Source organism: Saccostrea echinata, unplaced genomic scaffold (genome assembly GCF_033153115.1).
Source record: "Saccostrea echinata isolate AGI-Se365-2 ecotype Australia unplaced genomic scaffold, CSIRO_AGI_Sech_v1 ptg000028l, whole genome shotgun sequence".
NCBI lineage: Eukaryota > Metazoa > Mollusca > Bivalvia > Ostreida > Ostreidae > Saccostrea > Saccostrea echinata.
Window position 1 is genome coordinate 9,452,350 of NW_026889777.1, and position 13,985 is coordinate 9,466,334.

The following is a 13,985-nucleotide window of genomic DNA, read 5'->3' on the forward strand; positions in this document are numbered from 1 at the left end:
CATTCTTTTTGTCATGTTTCTACATCTCTCTTTTTTTTTATGCATTTCTTTTTTCTGATTTTTTCTATAATCTTGAAGATTTTGAATGACTTGTACCACATTAAGTGAATGTTTTGTACAAAAACATGACTCTTATTGTTAGAAAAAGCATATATGATCTTTTGGTGAAAGTACAAATATTTCCTTTTCTATTTGTTTTCTCTGTGATAACTCTTTGACAGTTAGGAGAGTTGATTTCTTGATCATTCTAACGGAATGCAAATTTCGCCAAGCGAAAGGTCAGGAGCTAAGAAGGCCTAATATGCATTTAACTCTCGTTCGGCTGTCTTTGTGTTTGACGTCAGTGGGCGGGGACTATTGAAATTGACATGTGAGGCCTCGTGTAATTTAAATCTATTAGTCTACATTTTTAAAATCTAAATTTTCAATTTTATTTCACAATGAAATGGAAATATAAGAAATCACTGTCTAGTTAGTAGAGTATGCCAGGGACATCAACGTTATGCAAATTATCCCACGTTTCCAACTATCGTTGATACCTTGGCATACTCTACTAACTAGACAGTGATTCCTTAAAACAGTGCTGTATGCGGAAAAAAAAAAATCAAAACAGTTATAATATAACCAATGTAAATTAAAATTTTGTTTTATAGAGAGCAATTTAATCATTGCAATGAATTTAAATTATGGGATAATTTATTCTTTGAACCTGACTGATTTGAAGTTAATTGCTTTAAATTCTTTCTCATTCAATTTAGAGAAAAAAACTCAATACAAGTAGTTGACTTACAAGCAATAAGCTCACCACTCCTAAGAAAGAACGTGCAAATCATTAAATTAAACAACACTGAGGAGGTGTTGAAGTTTCATGTTCATCCCTAGTTTATGTTGTCTCTGTGCTTAATTTAATAAAATGTGTAAGCACACACTGAAGTCGGATTCATTAAGGGATTAGTTTACAAGACACAGTGGGAGTCTAATTATGGTGACAGACAATCAGCTCCACAAAGCCATATCAAACAGGGGGAAAAAAACTCAGGAAAATTTGTGATCTGGAGAAACATTGGTTTGGTTCCCCAGTGGATAGTTCTGTATATCTGGTCAGAAATGACTTAGTCTCTACAATATTGGATTTAGGACTGAGCAGGCTTAGAAGTAATAGTTTAGTCCTCCTTGAGTTTGGTTTATTATCTTTGGCAAAAATTGGGGCATTGTATTAACTTGAGAACCCTAGAATATGATGCAGAGGACATGATTGTTTGAAGTTTGTTTGCTTCCTTTGAATTTCATGTCTGTCTGCCATTTAGCAGTGAGCTTGGAATATCAATAGGGTACATCTGCACTTCTTTTCCGTCAAACGGCAGAAAAAAGGGAATACTCATGTTTCCAGCTTTTCTATGTACTGGAATACAATCAATTGAAAAATCAGAGTGTTCTCTTGGTTTGTGGAAATATTGGAGGTATTTTATTATCCTGAAAATTGATGTACTTTGAGATATGTGTGGCTAATGACCAGAATTGTGTTCCAGTCCTATAGTCCACATCATCAATAGGATAGACGATCAATGTTTAGTCCAAACTGAAAAATCCAGATTTTGGAATATCAAAATTTATATAACAGGGTACTGTTAATTTCAGCTTGTCAACAGTGGGAGCTTTATAACTGATATGACAGAGATTCCTGGATTATAATGGATTGTGTGATTCATTCATAGCCATTTTGACGGGATGTCCCTGGAATATAAATATATAAGAAAATCTTGATACTTTAACTTGCAATTCTTTCTATGGAATAGAATGAAATTTTTAAGCTGAACATTCCTTCTTCTTCCACCGTAATTGGACTGTTTCAGAGTCAGTTTTTCTTTTTATGTGACAAAAAATGGATGGTTCTTAATTTGTTTTCTGGTGTATTCATGGCGTTTCAGAATCCACGTTTTGATGTCTTCAAACTCTTTACGAGTTGCATGAAATGTTTGTTTCGAGGAAATTCTGCTGAAAGGTAACCCGCTTTTCTGTGGAGAGATTTTTAGCTAGATGTTAGCGTAAATTGATTGTTATTTTATATTTAGAGATGGTAAAGACTCTCGGAACACTAACACATTGATTTTGTAAGTTCTGACTGCGAGTACACCGGGAATATGTAACTGAGAATAGGTTGACTCAAATTCAGGATCATAGTTACAAACAGTCAACTGATCAAGATGGTTTTATTTCAAATTTTTCTCAGTCATGCTAAATAATTAATTTGTGTCTATAAAGATTTCAAAACATGGATATTTTTGAGAATTACAGACTGATAAACCTTTGCAAAGAAAATCAATTAGTATGTATTATAAAGACTAAAAATACTACAGTTTTCTGCTTAGAAGCAATGTGTTTAGTTTGCCATACTGTTGTCACTTCAGAAATGAAAAGAAATTAAGGAAATTTTAGTTCTAATGCATCTTCACATCGTCAGGAGTCCTGAGTCCCTTCTCTGATCGTGGGACCCCTGAAAAACTTCATATGTTTTTTAATGGACTTGCTTCCCTTATTGAGAGGCACCAATCAAACAGGGGCTTTCATAAGTTGACATAAAATGTAAATAAAAAGTATATAAGCAGTCTACACTTCAATGCACATTCTACAGGTTGCTTGTCACTAAAAGGCTTAATGTGATTGGTCGAGAGATAAGAAAAACAATCACAATATGCAATTTCCTGGAAAAAAATGTCACTGCAGTCAGCCAGTAAAATAATTTAATGTAGTTTGTCAGGGGTCCCATGACCATGAGTGGACTCTGAACCCCTAATGTTGTGAGGACAATTCTAATGAGGTGATACATCCATTAAATCATTTCAGAAGTTGTTGAACAACTTGAATGCAGCTGTAACAATTTTTTATCTTTTTTTTATATATATATTGACTACAGTTGTATACTCTCTGTTTTGTAGTGATGGCGGCTTCATTTCACACAAGATCCCAGCTAACACCTATCCTCAACCTGTTCCTATCAAGGTCGTCGATGTCAACATCCCAGACAAGGACAACCATACTGATACCAATAGCGAACTTCCTGCGTACGATGAGTACCTGGTATGTAACCATGACAACCATTGACCTTGACCTGCTATGATCGAATGAGAATTTTGTCACGATCTCTATGTTTTGCATATCATGAAGATAATGCTCAGAGATTTTGTATTTTCTCCAAGTTTATTGACTAATGACCTATGACATTGCTAAGAATAAACCATGTACAACTGATACATCCACAATATACATTTCAATTAAGTTAAACTACATGGCTTAGGATTAAAAAATAATTGCACAAATTTTTGTAATTTGATAAATTTATCAAGGGAGGTAACCTCTGTAACCTTAACTAATTCATGATCTTTTAACCCTGTGAGAAATAATACATATATATTTTAAAAACTTGATTGTATGATGAAAAATATGTGTAAATGTCCTGATTATAGCCACAAATTAGAAATGGCATTGTACAAACCTGTGTGTTTGTTTCATCAGTCTGTTCTCAGTCATACTTCACTTGGTACATGTACAATAATTGTAAGTATAAACATGTAGGCAGATCTAGGTGTATCTAGAGGGGATTCAGTTCATATTGTATCAGTGACGTCAAAGTCTGTGTCTGTCAAGATGAAAGCTGGTACAGGGGAATAAAAGGGTTAGTAAGATGGAGACCGGTTTGTGTAGGAGGAGAAATGCATTATTTTCTTTACTACATGTACAGTATTGTTATGCGTAGGTGTTGAAACGAGAGGCTGTTTTCATTTTATCAAGAAAAAAATATTGTGTATTCTTGATAGCTGTTGATCTATAAATCCAAATTGGATTGCTCAGGTGCAGAAGATAAATTTGTTTTATAATGTACCTGAATATATGCTGTCTTGTTTAAGCTGACATAGGTGACAATCATTTGCATACATTAGAAATTCCATTGTTTCGTTTCCACAAAATGTCACCATTGCTGATTAAATGGACTACCTTTCACTTAAGTATTTCTGAGAGAGAGAGGAGAGGAGAGAAAGAGAGATTAAATCTCAGTAACTAATACATTACTTAACTGTCATTTTATCCTAGCCCTGGGCCATACATTATCACAATTGTCCAATAAGAAGTTCACTCACCCTAGCCCTATTGTTAACACATGGGATAAAGCTACCAAATAAAGCTCATCTAGACAACAACTCTCTTTACCCTAACAACTAAAATGGAGGAAAGATGTCTGCTTCACACAGTTGACACAGGATGTTTGTCTGATTTAGAAGAAGAAGAAAATATTCTGTACTTGTTACAGGGAGAGGAACATGGGGGAAATTGGAAGTGGGAGTTTCAGATGAGAGACAAATACAAAGCAGGGGGAACTCTGTGTATCCCTGAATTTCTACTACAGGCCCACCTCTGTGATCAGGGCTGGCATCATTGGGGTCAAGGCCACAGGTCAAGGTCAATCACAGACCAAATGTTATCAAGCCTCTCTTGGGTTTTTGTCATTTCTTGGTTAATCAGTAGATCAGATGGTGTTTTTCTATTAATCAGTGTATTCAAATATCCATTTAGAAGATTTCCATATGCAATCTCTATGTCTTGCAATGAATCATTAAATCATCCATTAGAATTTCTGTTGGCTTTCCCAATGGCTGATTGATATAAAATCCACTTCTACTGGCCTTATTATAGAGAATTCATTGACAACAACTCGGAGAGAGAGAGAGAAAAAAAATAAGGATAAGTCAGGGTTCTTTTCTTTGTTTGAATGCCATAAGTTTTTACCTTAGTTTGCAGAAAGGAACATTATTGTTTGAAAACATGAAACTTTGCTGAATAGTTAAAAAATTTCAAGCAAGTTTTACCTGGTGGCAGAGCTGAAAAAAGGGGTTGAAGGAAAGGAGAAGAAGAAAAAAACCAGCCCAGTTTTAAATTACACTTAATAAAATTATACAGCAAATCAGGGGTAGACACATGGATATGTAAACACTATGCGGAATCACAGTGGATAGGTAGAAGTATGTGGAGTATGGGAGACTTGATAGATATGTAAATACCGTATAACACCCTTGTGAATAGAGGAATTTGAAGAGCTAGGGGAAATAGATCATATAGCTAGACTGCAAAGAATTCAGATAAAGGGTATTTTATCATGGACTAAGCCATTGGAGTTTTATTTTTGTGGTATTTTTTTTTTGCTCAACATCAGGTGTAACACCCCCCTCCCCCCAAATTGTTTTCCAGTTTTCAGGTTGTCTATAACTGCTAATTGAATTTTCACAAAGATTTTTTTTTTTACATGTTTATACTAAAAAAAAAAGTAGAATTTCATGGAAGTGTGTCATTCAAGGAGGTCTGAAGTGGAAGCGATACATTGATGATTTCTAGAGATAAAATTCATGCTGATAGATTTACAGCTAAAATTCATGAAACACTGATTAATTTTTTATAGCTAAAATGTTTTGGAGAATGAAGTTGTTAAACTTGTTTTTTCACCTTTATTCCAAGGAATGCTACAAAATGAGCCCCGAAATTTACAATGGGCTGGAAATGAAGGGTGGCTTTCATTTTAACTACATAACTAGCCTTTAATTTAAATTCTTGGGATGCTTATAAATGTGACATTTCATTAAATATGCAGGATTCTCTAAACGCAAGGCAGTAACATGGAGGTATATATAATAAAATGATGGAATATTGTTTCCTCCTAAGAAGAAGAAAAAGTAGAATTCTTGAACACCTCAGCCAGGTGTGTTTTATCAATTTAAATTCATGGAGATCATACTTTTAAGAAATGTCTGTGTATTTTTTTTTTTAATCCATGAATCTGTCTGCAGATAGGTGCACGTAGGAAAAAATCATTATTGTTCGTAGGTGAAAATTCCATTTAACATTTCTTTCACTTGCAGTCTGATCGTCTTTCACAGAGAGATAGACGATATCTATTGAGGAATTGTGGGAGATTTAAATAAGAGTGTAAGGTTGAATTCAGATGCACGATTTTAATATCGGGGGATTTAAAAAGACATTAAAGGTAAAGGTACATGTGCCAAGAATTATGCTGACAGAGATTTCTAAAATGGGGGCCCGTTGACACTTTATCAGAAAGGAAAAAAAAAAGGAAGATTTAAAAAATTCAGAAACTAGTTTTCAACCATGTGAGTCACACACACACACACTTTGGATATTAAAAAAAAAACACTTCCCAATGTTCATTGCAAATCTGCAGGGCTAGAAAGGAATGCAGTACGAATGTTTAACAAACCTTAGGTTGTTAATCAATGAGGGACAATGAGTGAAACCCTGGGTTTCTGATCATGTATTGAGGCCTGTGGAAAAAATAACAATCACAGAAAATGACAATTTAGAAATAACCTCTCCGAAATTATGTTGTGACGTGAATACTTCGTTGAGTGATATATTTCTGAATATAGATCCAGAGAGAGAAAAAAATATATCATCAGGATCGTTAAATAATTTTAACAGAATTACAGCCATAGGGAGAACATAGAGACATTTCTTTGACATGGTGAAAAAGGAATATATTTGAATACATACTATGGCCACATTAGGAATTCCTGACGTATTCGTTAAGAACTTGCTGCTTTAATTTCTATACAGCAGTGCCCCTCTCTACCTGAGCTGTCTGGGAGAGGATTCGTCATTAATTTTTCTTTCAACACCATGTCATATTTCATACGCATGACGCTAAAGTGTGGAATTTTAACCCTAGCTGGAATATTAAAGGATCGCCCTTTATAGTGCACACTGATAGAGAGAGGTACATTTTTTGGTGATACCCCAAACACGGATCTTATGTCTTATGTTGTAGCGGGGTGTTTGTCATCAACAGAAGTTGGGAATTTAAGACCATGACATGGAGTTTATTTTGGAGGGATAGGTTTTTTAGTGATTCTGTCGAAAAAGGATAATTAAGGTGGATCAACTTGTGCAAGTTTGAAATTCTTTTTTTTCTCTTGGGTTTCATACTTCTTAATTTCTTTCAGAGATGTTGGATTAATAGACATGACAAAATGTGAGGGAATAAGATCATAATTTTGTGATTATGAAATTTTTGTGTAATGCCTTGGTTGGGAGATTTTTCATAGGACAGAGGAAAGAATTCTTGAATTATTTTTCATTTGACAGGAAACTTTTGATTGGATTATAATGCATTGTCACACTTCAGGGAGCAGTGAATGTATTATGAAAATGAGATCAAGTTTTAAAAGATGTCAAAATTCATACTGCATTTTGGAGCTATTCTGAATAATATATTGATTCTATTTCTGTTTGGAATTTACCGGTAATGAAATGCTGTCTGGTACATTATGACTGTGTGTGAACTTCCACCTTGTCAATTTTTTTTAAGGAAAGATTTTTTTTTATGATTATATTGAATAATTAATTGTGTAATAGCTTTAGAATTTCTTATGCAGTCAGACTGTCATGGTTGTCTGCATGGCTGCGCCTATTTCACCTCGACTTCGGAGAAATAGGGACAAGCCAGTTAGCGGACTTGAACCTCACAGTAAAATTCGTCGTCGTAGAGTCACCAGAAGTGAAAGCCTGGAAACTCGCCCCACCAAGAAAATACCAAAAGAACTTGCTCTTGCTATGGGACATGGAATGACAGGAAATGAAGAGCCAGCAGTCCCACTGGAAGAAAGAATCAAAGCCATTGTTAATGAAAACCGCAAAGAGGTTCCAAATAATTCAGTTGTAAACCAGGAAATGAAAAACTTAATGTATTCTTCTGTGGATTTAGAGGAGTGGTTATGTAAATCTTTTATGGATAAAGCTACAGTGAGGGAAAGTAACTCTTTAAGTAGAGATTCAAAGTTAGAAGGTGTGACATTAACAAAGGGAGCTAATCCTGGAAAAGGAGAGAAATCTGTTCCAAAAACATCTGATAGAGAGAGAAGGAGATCAACTCCCAAAGCAGATACGGAAATTAAATACAGACAATCAACACATGAACAGCTACTATACAATAGATCTCAATCAAGTTTGTCCAAAAGTGAAAGTACCCAACAAAGTATATGTAAAAGTGAAAGTAGGCATATAGGAAGACAAAGTTCTAGTCACGCTAAAACCACTGCTCAAACTAGTGCCAATTCTTACCAAAGGAGGTCCTTAGATACTGCTGGGCTTGCTACTAACTCTAGTGTTAAAGGCATGGCCAGAGCAAAGACATTTTCTAATGACAGATTGCAAAGCAGCACTAATATCACAGACTCGGAAAAGATTTTACACAAATTGAGAACTTCAAGCATTGTTAGACACAAGAGTTTGTATAGTCCTCCATGTAATAATGCTATGTTGCTCCCACACCCTCATTCTGAGAGGGGCCGTTCTGATGATGTCTTAATTAGGTCACCGAGGAGCAAATCTGAAACACGGATGTTGGAGAAAAATTTGTCTGGTCCTCAGGAAAGTTTAAATTTTGATGAAGATCAAGTTGGTTTGAATGGATCAACATACAATAGAAAATCTGGTTCAACTATGAATAATGATGAACAAAACGGTGAGAAAACTAAGAAACCCCAATCTCCAGGGTCCCCAAACAAAATTGTCAGGAAAAAGTCAACTCTAAGTAGAAATAAAACTGACCTTTTCCGAACTGCAAAAGAGCATCCAAGTAGCATAAGCAGACTAAAAGAAAAGTTTGCCAAGTTTTCTGCGGCTGCTTACCAACGCAAGTTGAGCAATCAGTTATCTGTGATGAGAAAAAAGAAAAAGGAAGTTTCTGAACCCTCAGTCAGACATAGTCAAATGTTACCACAACACAAAGATGAAAACTCTATGTTACAAAGTGCCAAAGAACTGAAATCTTTTAGCGTAGCTGAATGTCCTAGGGACACTAAAACTTATCATTCAAAAACCCCATGTGACTTAAAATCAAATCATTTACAAAGTCCAAGTGGAGAAATTCAAAGTGCCATAGATTATCAACAATCACACAAAGTAACTGAAAGTCTCAAAGACATCAGATCTAATCAGTCTAGAGCCTCAAGTAGAGAGGAACCTCACCACTCAAGATCCTCAAGTAGAGGGGAACCTCACCACTCAAGATCCTCAAGTAAAGGGGAATCTCATCACTCAAGATCCTCAAGTAAAGGGGAACCTCATCACTCAAGATCCTCAAGTAAAGGGGAGACAACTTCTCAGGCTCACAGAAAAACTAGTCAAACATCATCAGAGCCAGGGGTTTCTGGTCCCCTGGTTGTTAGACAGTGTTTGATAGGGAGTGACCTTGCATTTGGATTGGTGCAACTCAATGCTGGTGTAAGTAAAGTTAGGAGTATTTCTTTTCAATAAACTTATGCAAAATTGTCAACCTCATAACTATTTTATAGTATAATGTTCAGCTTGCGGGCAGACCTTACTCGAAGACAGTTTTAACTTTGATCATATTGAAATCCTAAGTGCCTTTAGAATTGCAAATATACATATATTTTCTTTTTAATGTCATTTTTCCATTCAAGTGCACTGCACATGCAGGATTAATAAATTCACAGTAATCTTTAAATCTGATTAATTGTGCAAGGCAACAAATGTATATCTGCAGAGGTTATAAGGAATAGCTCATAATTCAGACCTTTCTCTGTGATTTCCAAAAAAAGGTTTAATGAGGAAGGATGCATACAAAATAAAGGTTTGTATCTTATGTAAGGAGTGGCTTCTGATGAAGTAAACGGTCAGCATTTAGTATCTTTATGTATAATACCAGGGATCTTAAAGTGAGGCGGTCAGCTTCCTGCAGCAATTATAAGGAATCTCAAATCTCTTGAAGATCTATGAGTTTTTTTTGTTTTCTTGTTTTTGGAGGCTTTTTTTGTGAGTACTTCCAAGTTTGCAGGACTGTTTTATTGCAGAGTTTTATAATAGTTGTAATATATGTTAATTCATGACATTTCATTGGAGAATCATCAAAAAAAAAAAAAAAAAAAAAAACAATCAGAAAGATAATTTTGATGTGGTGAAATCAAGAAATTGCCTGTTTTGATTGTCAAGTAGTATTTTAATATACTCTAGCTGCCATTTTTCCATCCACGTGAATCCCTAATGACAAGTGTGTTGCTATGACATATTACCCTGATGGTGCAGTGTAATGGTATGTAGGAGAGGGCAGTGTTTTGACGAGATTCTGCATAATATTGAATTCCATTGTAACAGTAACATAAAAATAAACGACATACCATCTATGTCTCATGCATATGAACACCTGATGCATACACTTTTTTACCTCCATTAGTGGAGAGTTATCTTTCCTCTCAAAATGCATGTGTGTTAAACTAAGAAAATTCTTTGCTTTAAGCAATAAGCCAAGTTAAAAATGAAGAATTTTTCTAGGTGACAGGAAGGTCTCTGGTCATATTTAATTAACTTTGAATTTCAAAAAAGCATCCGAGTTATTGATGAAAAGACATACCTAGCATATACATGTATCTTCAAAAGTATTATAGTGAGAAAAATGACAAATAACTTTTTTTTAATAGTTTTTAAGACTTGAAAGAAAAAAATGATTTGTGTGCTTTGAGAAAACTCCAGTGTGGCATTTGAAAGGTTTTAAGTAAATACCTGTAAAATTTAGTTACAATGTGTAACACATTTAGGACAAGAGTGATAAAGGTATCTATAGAGGAACCAGGTACCTGTCGTAAATTTTATAAAGTGTAATAAGAATCCCCTCTCCCCAAATGAATAGAAATTGCAAGAAATGGAAAAAATGGAATAATGCAAAACTTTGAATGCTACCTTTCAAGAGAAGTTTTAAATGTCAATTTACATGATGAACTAAATTACCCATCAAATAGTATGTGTTATCATATATATATCTATATTTACCCCTCCCCTTCACCCCACCTAAATAAAAAATGTGCTATATAATAGCACTCGTGGCCTTCTTTTTATTTACCTGCCATTAAAAAGTCCCTACTTTTAAGAGTAGCAATTGTCTTTATAGTGCGACTTTCTTAAGGGCAATATTTTGATTATTGGGTGTGTTTATACATACTCTAGGTTTATTCTTCTAGCTACCTTGTATATTTGGGGCCATCATTGTTGTGATTTTCTCTGCATAATGTGTTTCTGTATTCAAAAGGAGAATATTTTACTTTTAATTTACTTGTTATTAAGAGAAACTCCTTAAAGACAAATTTACCAGACACAATTTACTGAAAAAAAAAATAAGGACATGAAATCCAAATGGCATAGATAACGCTTCTTTTTAGAACTGTTGTAAACATGGTAAAGATGCACTCTTAATCAAGAATTACGATTTTTATTGACATATAAAATTTCATCCCACACCTACTTAACACTTGTTATTTCATAACCTTCCTTGGATGGAATTGTTTTACCAAAGATCAACACTCATTTGAAGAGTCCCCTCCACCCACCCCCAAATGATAAAACTTGTTCAGGTGTGTAGATATATGCCATATATATTAACACACCTGTCTTTTGACCTACATCCTCTCACCTTTACTACAATGTGTTTGACCCTGTGTTTAATGTCATTAGGCCGGTGATTATTGGCACTTGTTTATGTACTCATTTCCTGTGCATAAAAACCAGGGACTCAATATCATGCACATGTCAAAACATCGTAGCTGGCAAAGCCTTGACGGACGTCTTTGGTGGATCAGGGATTGATGTTGAACTGTTGTTGTTAGTTAATACTGGAACTACCTTGTCTCATTCTGTAGCTGATGATGAGTGAAGAAAAATAGTAAATAGTGACCTTTCTGTAGCTATATGTCCCTTCCATTCTGTGAAAAATGATGTTATTGACTCCAAGTAAAGATTAGCTGGATATGTGACAGGAAGATTTAAGAAGAGGGATTGATAGAAGATGTCAGGGAATGCATGTTGGAGGGATCGGGGAGAAGGCATGTTTACTATGTACAGAAATAAATTGTCTGGTGATTTGCGTGGGCTCGGAAACCTGCATCTTGTTCTTCTTCTCTGATCTGTGACATTAATTAGTGTGGGATATAATCGCATCACTGTTTTACTGATTGGATTAACTACACAACTAGATTTTTTGATCCTTAAAGAGAAAAAAATCTTCTTTAGAATGTCATTCCGATTCATAAGAAATCTTGGTGTTCATGGATGACATACTGACATTCAGTCATGAGAGTTTGTGGTGGGATTATTTGAGTGAACATTTTATAATGATTCTGGGGATGTTTTCCAGTGGATACTAATCATTAAGGGTAACACAGTTTTGTGATAAGTATAACTCAACTTCCAAAGACATCAGCCATATTCTATGCGATTATTTCTGGTATATCTTGATTACCTGTTCATCTTTACAGAAATGTTTTACACGGTCTACTCCTCAGTAGGTGTCATAATTCTGTGGTGATTGGAGTATTTTTGTTGTTGAAAATGCTACATATATATGACCAAAAAAAATTAAGAGATTTTATCTTGTATTGGAGAGAAAAATGAGTGACGCAGCCTTCCATCTGTCTGAATTTCTAAGAAATCCCTCGAAATGACAGTGTGGTGATCACTTCTTGGAAAAATCATTGTATTCCACACATGGATTTGCGTCATAGTCAGGAATAGCACATTTAAAAGTATATGCAGACTGAAAAAGTTAATTTCTGTAGAAAACCATTCAATTTGATGAAAAGATGTGCTAATTAGATGATATAAGCTCACTTTATTTTTCTGGAATTCCCATTATTGGAACACGTGCATTTTTTTTAAAATGCCAAATATATGTAAAGTACTTTTTTTTCGCTAAAATAATCTTGGTTGGAATACTAAAAAAGACCATTGAAGTGTTGATAAAAGATGATTGAAGAAAATATCAAATCAGAGGTGACATCCTCAGATGGTGTGCATCAATCCAATGAAGTAAAATCAGATCTGAAGCTAGAAGACATGGGCACAATGATTAATTATGAAGATATTTTATTCACTGCCTTTAATGAACTGGACTTGCCCTCTAATCAGGTAATGTTGCCGTTTCTGGGTTCTCTATTGGAGATGTCATGTTTTGAAATCAGGATGTAGGAAAATATAAACAAAGGTCAAATAATCCACACAATTTTCTGGCTAGGGACATCTAAGTGTTGTCTGTCTGTTTGAATGTGACTCTTGTTTGTTTTATCACTCTGTCTTGTCTGTGCAGAGTTTTATAAAAAACATTTCTAAATTAATTGAAATATAAAAAAGTGAATAGAACATTCTCTCATTTGGTAGATTCAAAGGGCTTTTAAAATGTGCACTCAGGAGGCTAAATTTATTAATATTGGTAAATATAGAGGTTAAATTTTCTATTTCTGCAATTTTGGAAGACAACACTATTTGTGTGAGAGAGAGAGAGAGTTGAGAGAGAAGATCCTGCCAGCATCACTTAATTTGGAGATTATCGGTTCTCCTATTATAATACACTTTCTGTGTTTTGGTTTGCCAATTCTATAATAAGATCTATGTACTGGCTTCTGTCTGTACTATAAGCTTGAGGTTTCATGCTGAGAAAAAAATGACATCTGTTCTCACAGAGAAGGTTATTAATACCAGACAGATCTGTGTATATATGCTGATTGGTTAATGAATTATTCCATGGGTAATTACTCCTTGCTGTATAATTATATGTATGAGTTCATGTAGTTACAGTATATAAACAGCTGATGTTTGAGAAGAAAGCATTACTGAAACATAGTTTTACTTGTAGGATTATATAAATTGTATGTGTATTTGTAATACATGTATATGTGTGGTAATTATTTTTTTTAATTCTCTATCTCTCATTTAATTCTTTTTTGTGGTATATTGGTGTACAAATTGATTTATGAAAAAAAAAAGGGGGGGGGGGGTTCTCAGACATTCTTGAAAGTTAAACTCGTGTACTTCAAATGACCTAGGACTGACCTTGACTGAAATTTTAGGCTGAATGCTAGTGTGTAGCTCATACTGTGAATCACTTTCTTTATTTTTGCTTAATTTTGGTGGCAAAAATT

At 34.6% G+C, this 13,985-nt stretch overlaps 1 protein-coding gene across 4 annotated transcripts in view; it reads left to right on the top strand.

Annotated features, from left to right (window-relative positions):
* LOC133194103 (tyrosine-protein phosphatase non-receptor type 4-like) overlaps positions 1-13,985 on the top strand; it is a 78,376-nt gene that overhangs the window by 55,750 nt on the left and 8,641 nt on the right. For all 4 annotated transcript variants that reach the window (XM_061330073.1, XM_061330072.1, XM_061330075.1 and 1 more), the window contains one exon: positions 2,937-3,078. In XM_061330073.1, coding sequence (XP_061186057.1) covers positions 2,937-3,078 — 142 coding nt within the window. The remainder of the gene's footprint in view (positions 1-2,936; positions 3,079-13,985) is intronic.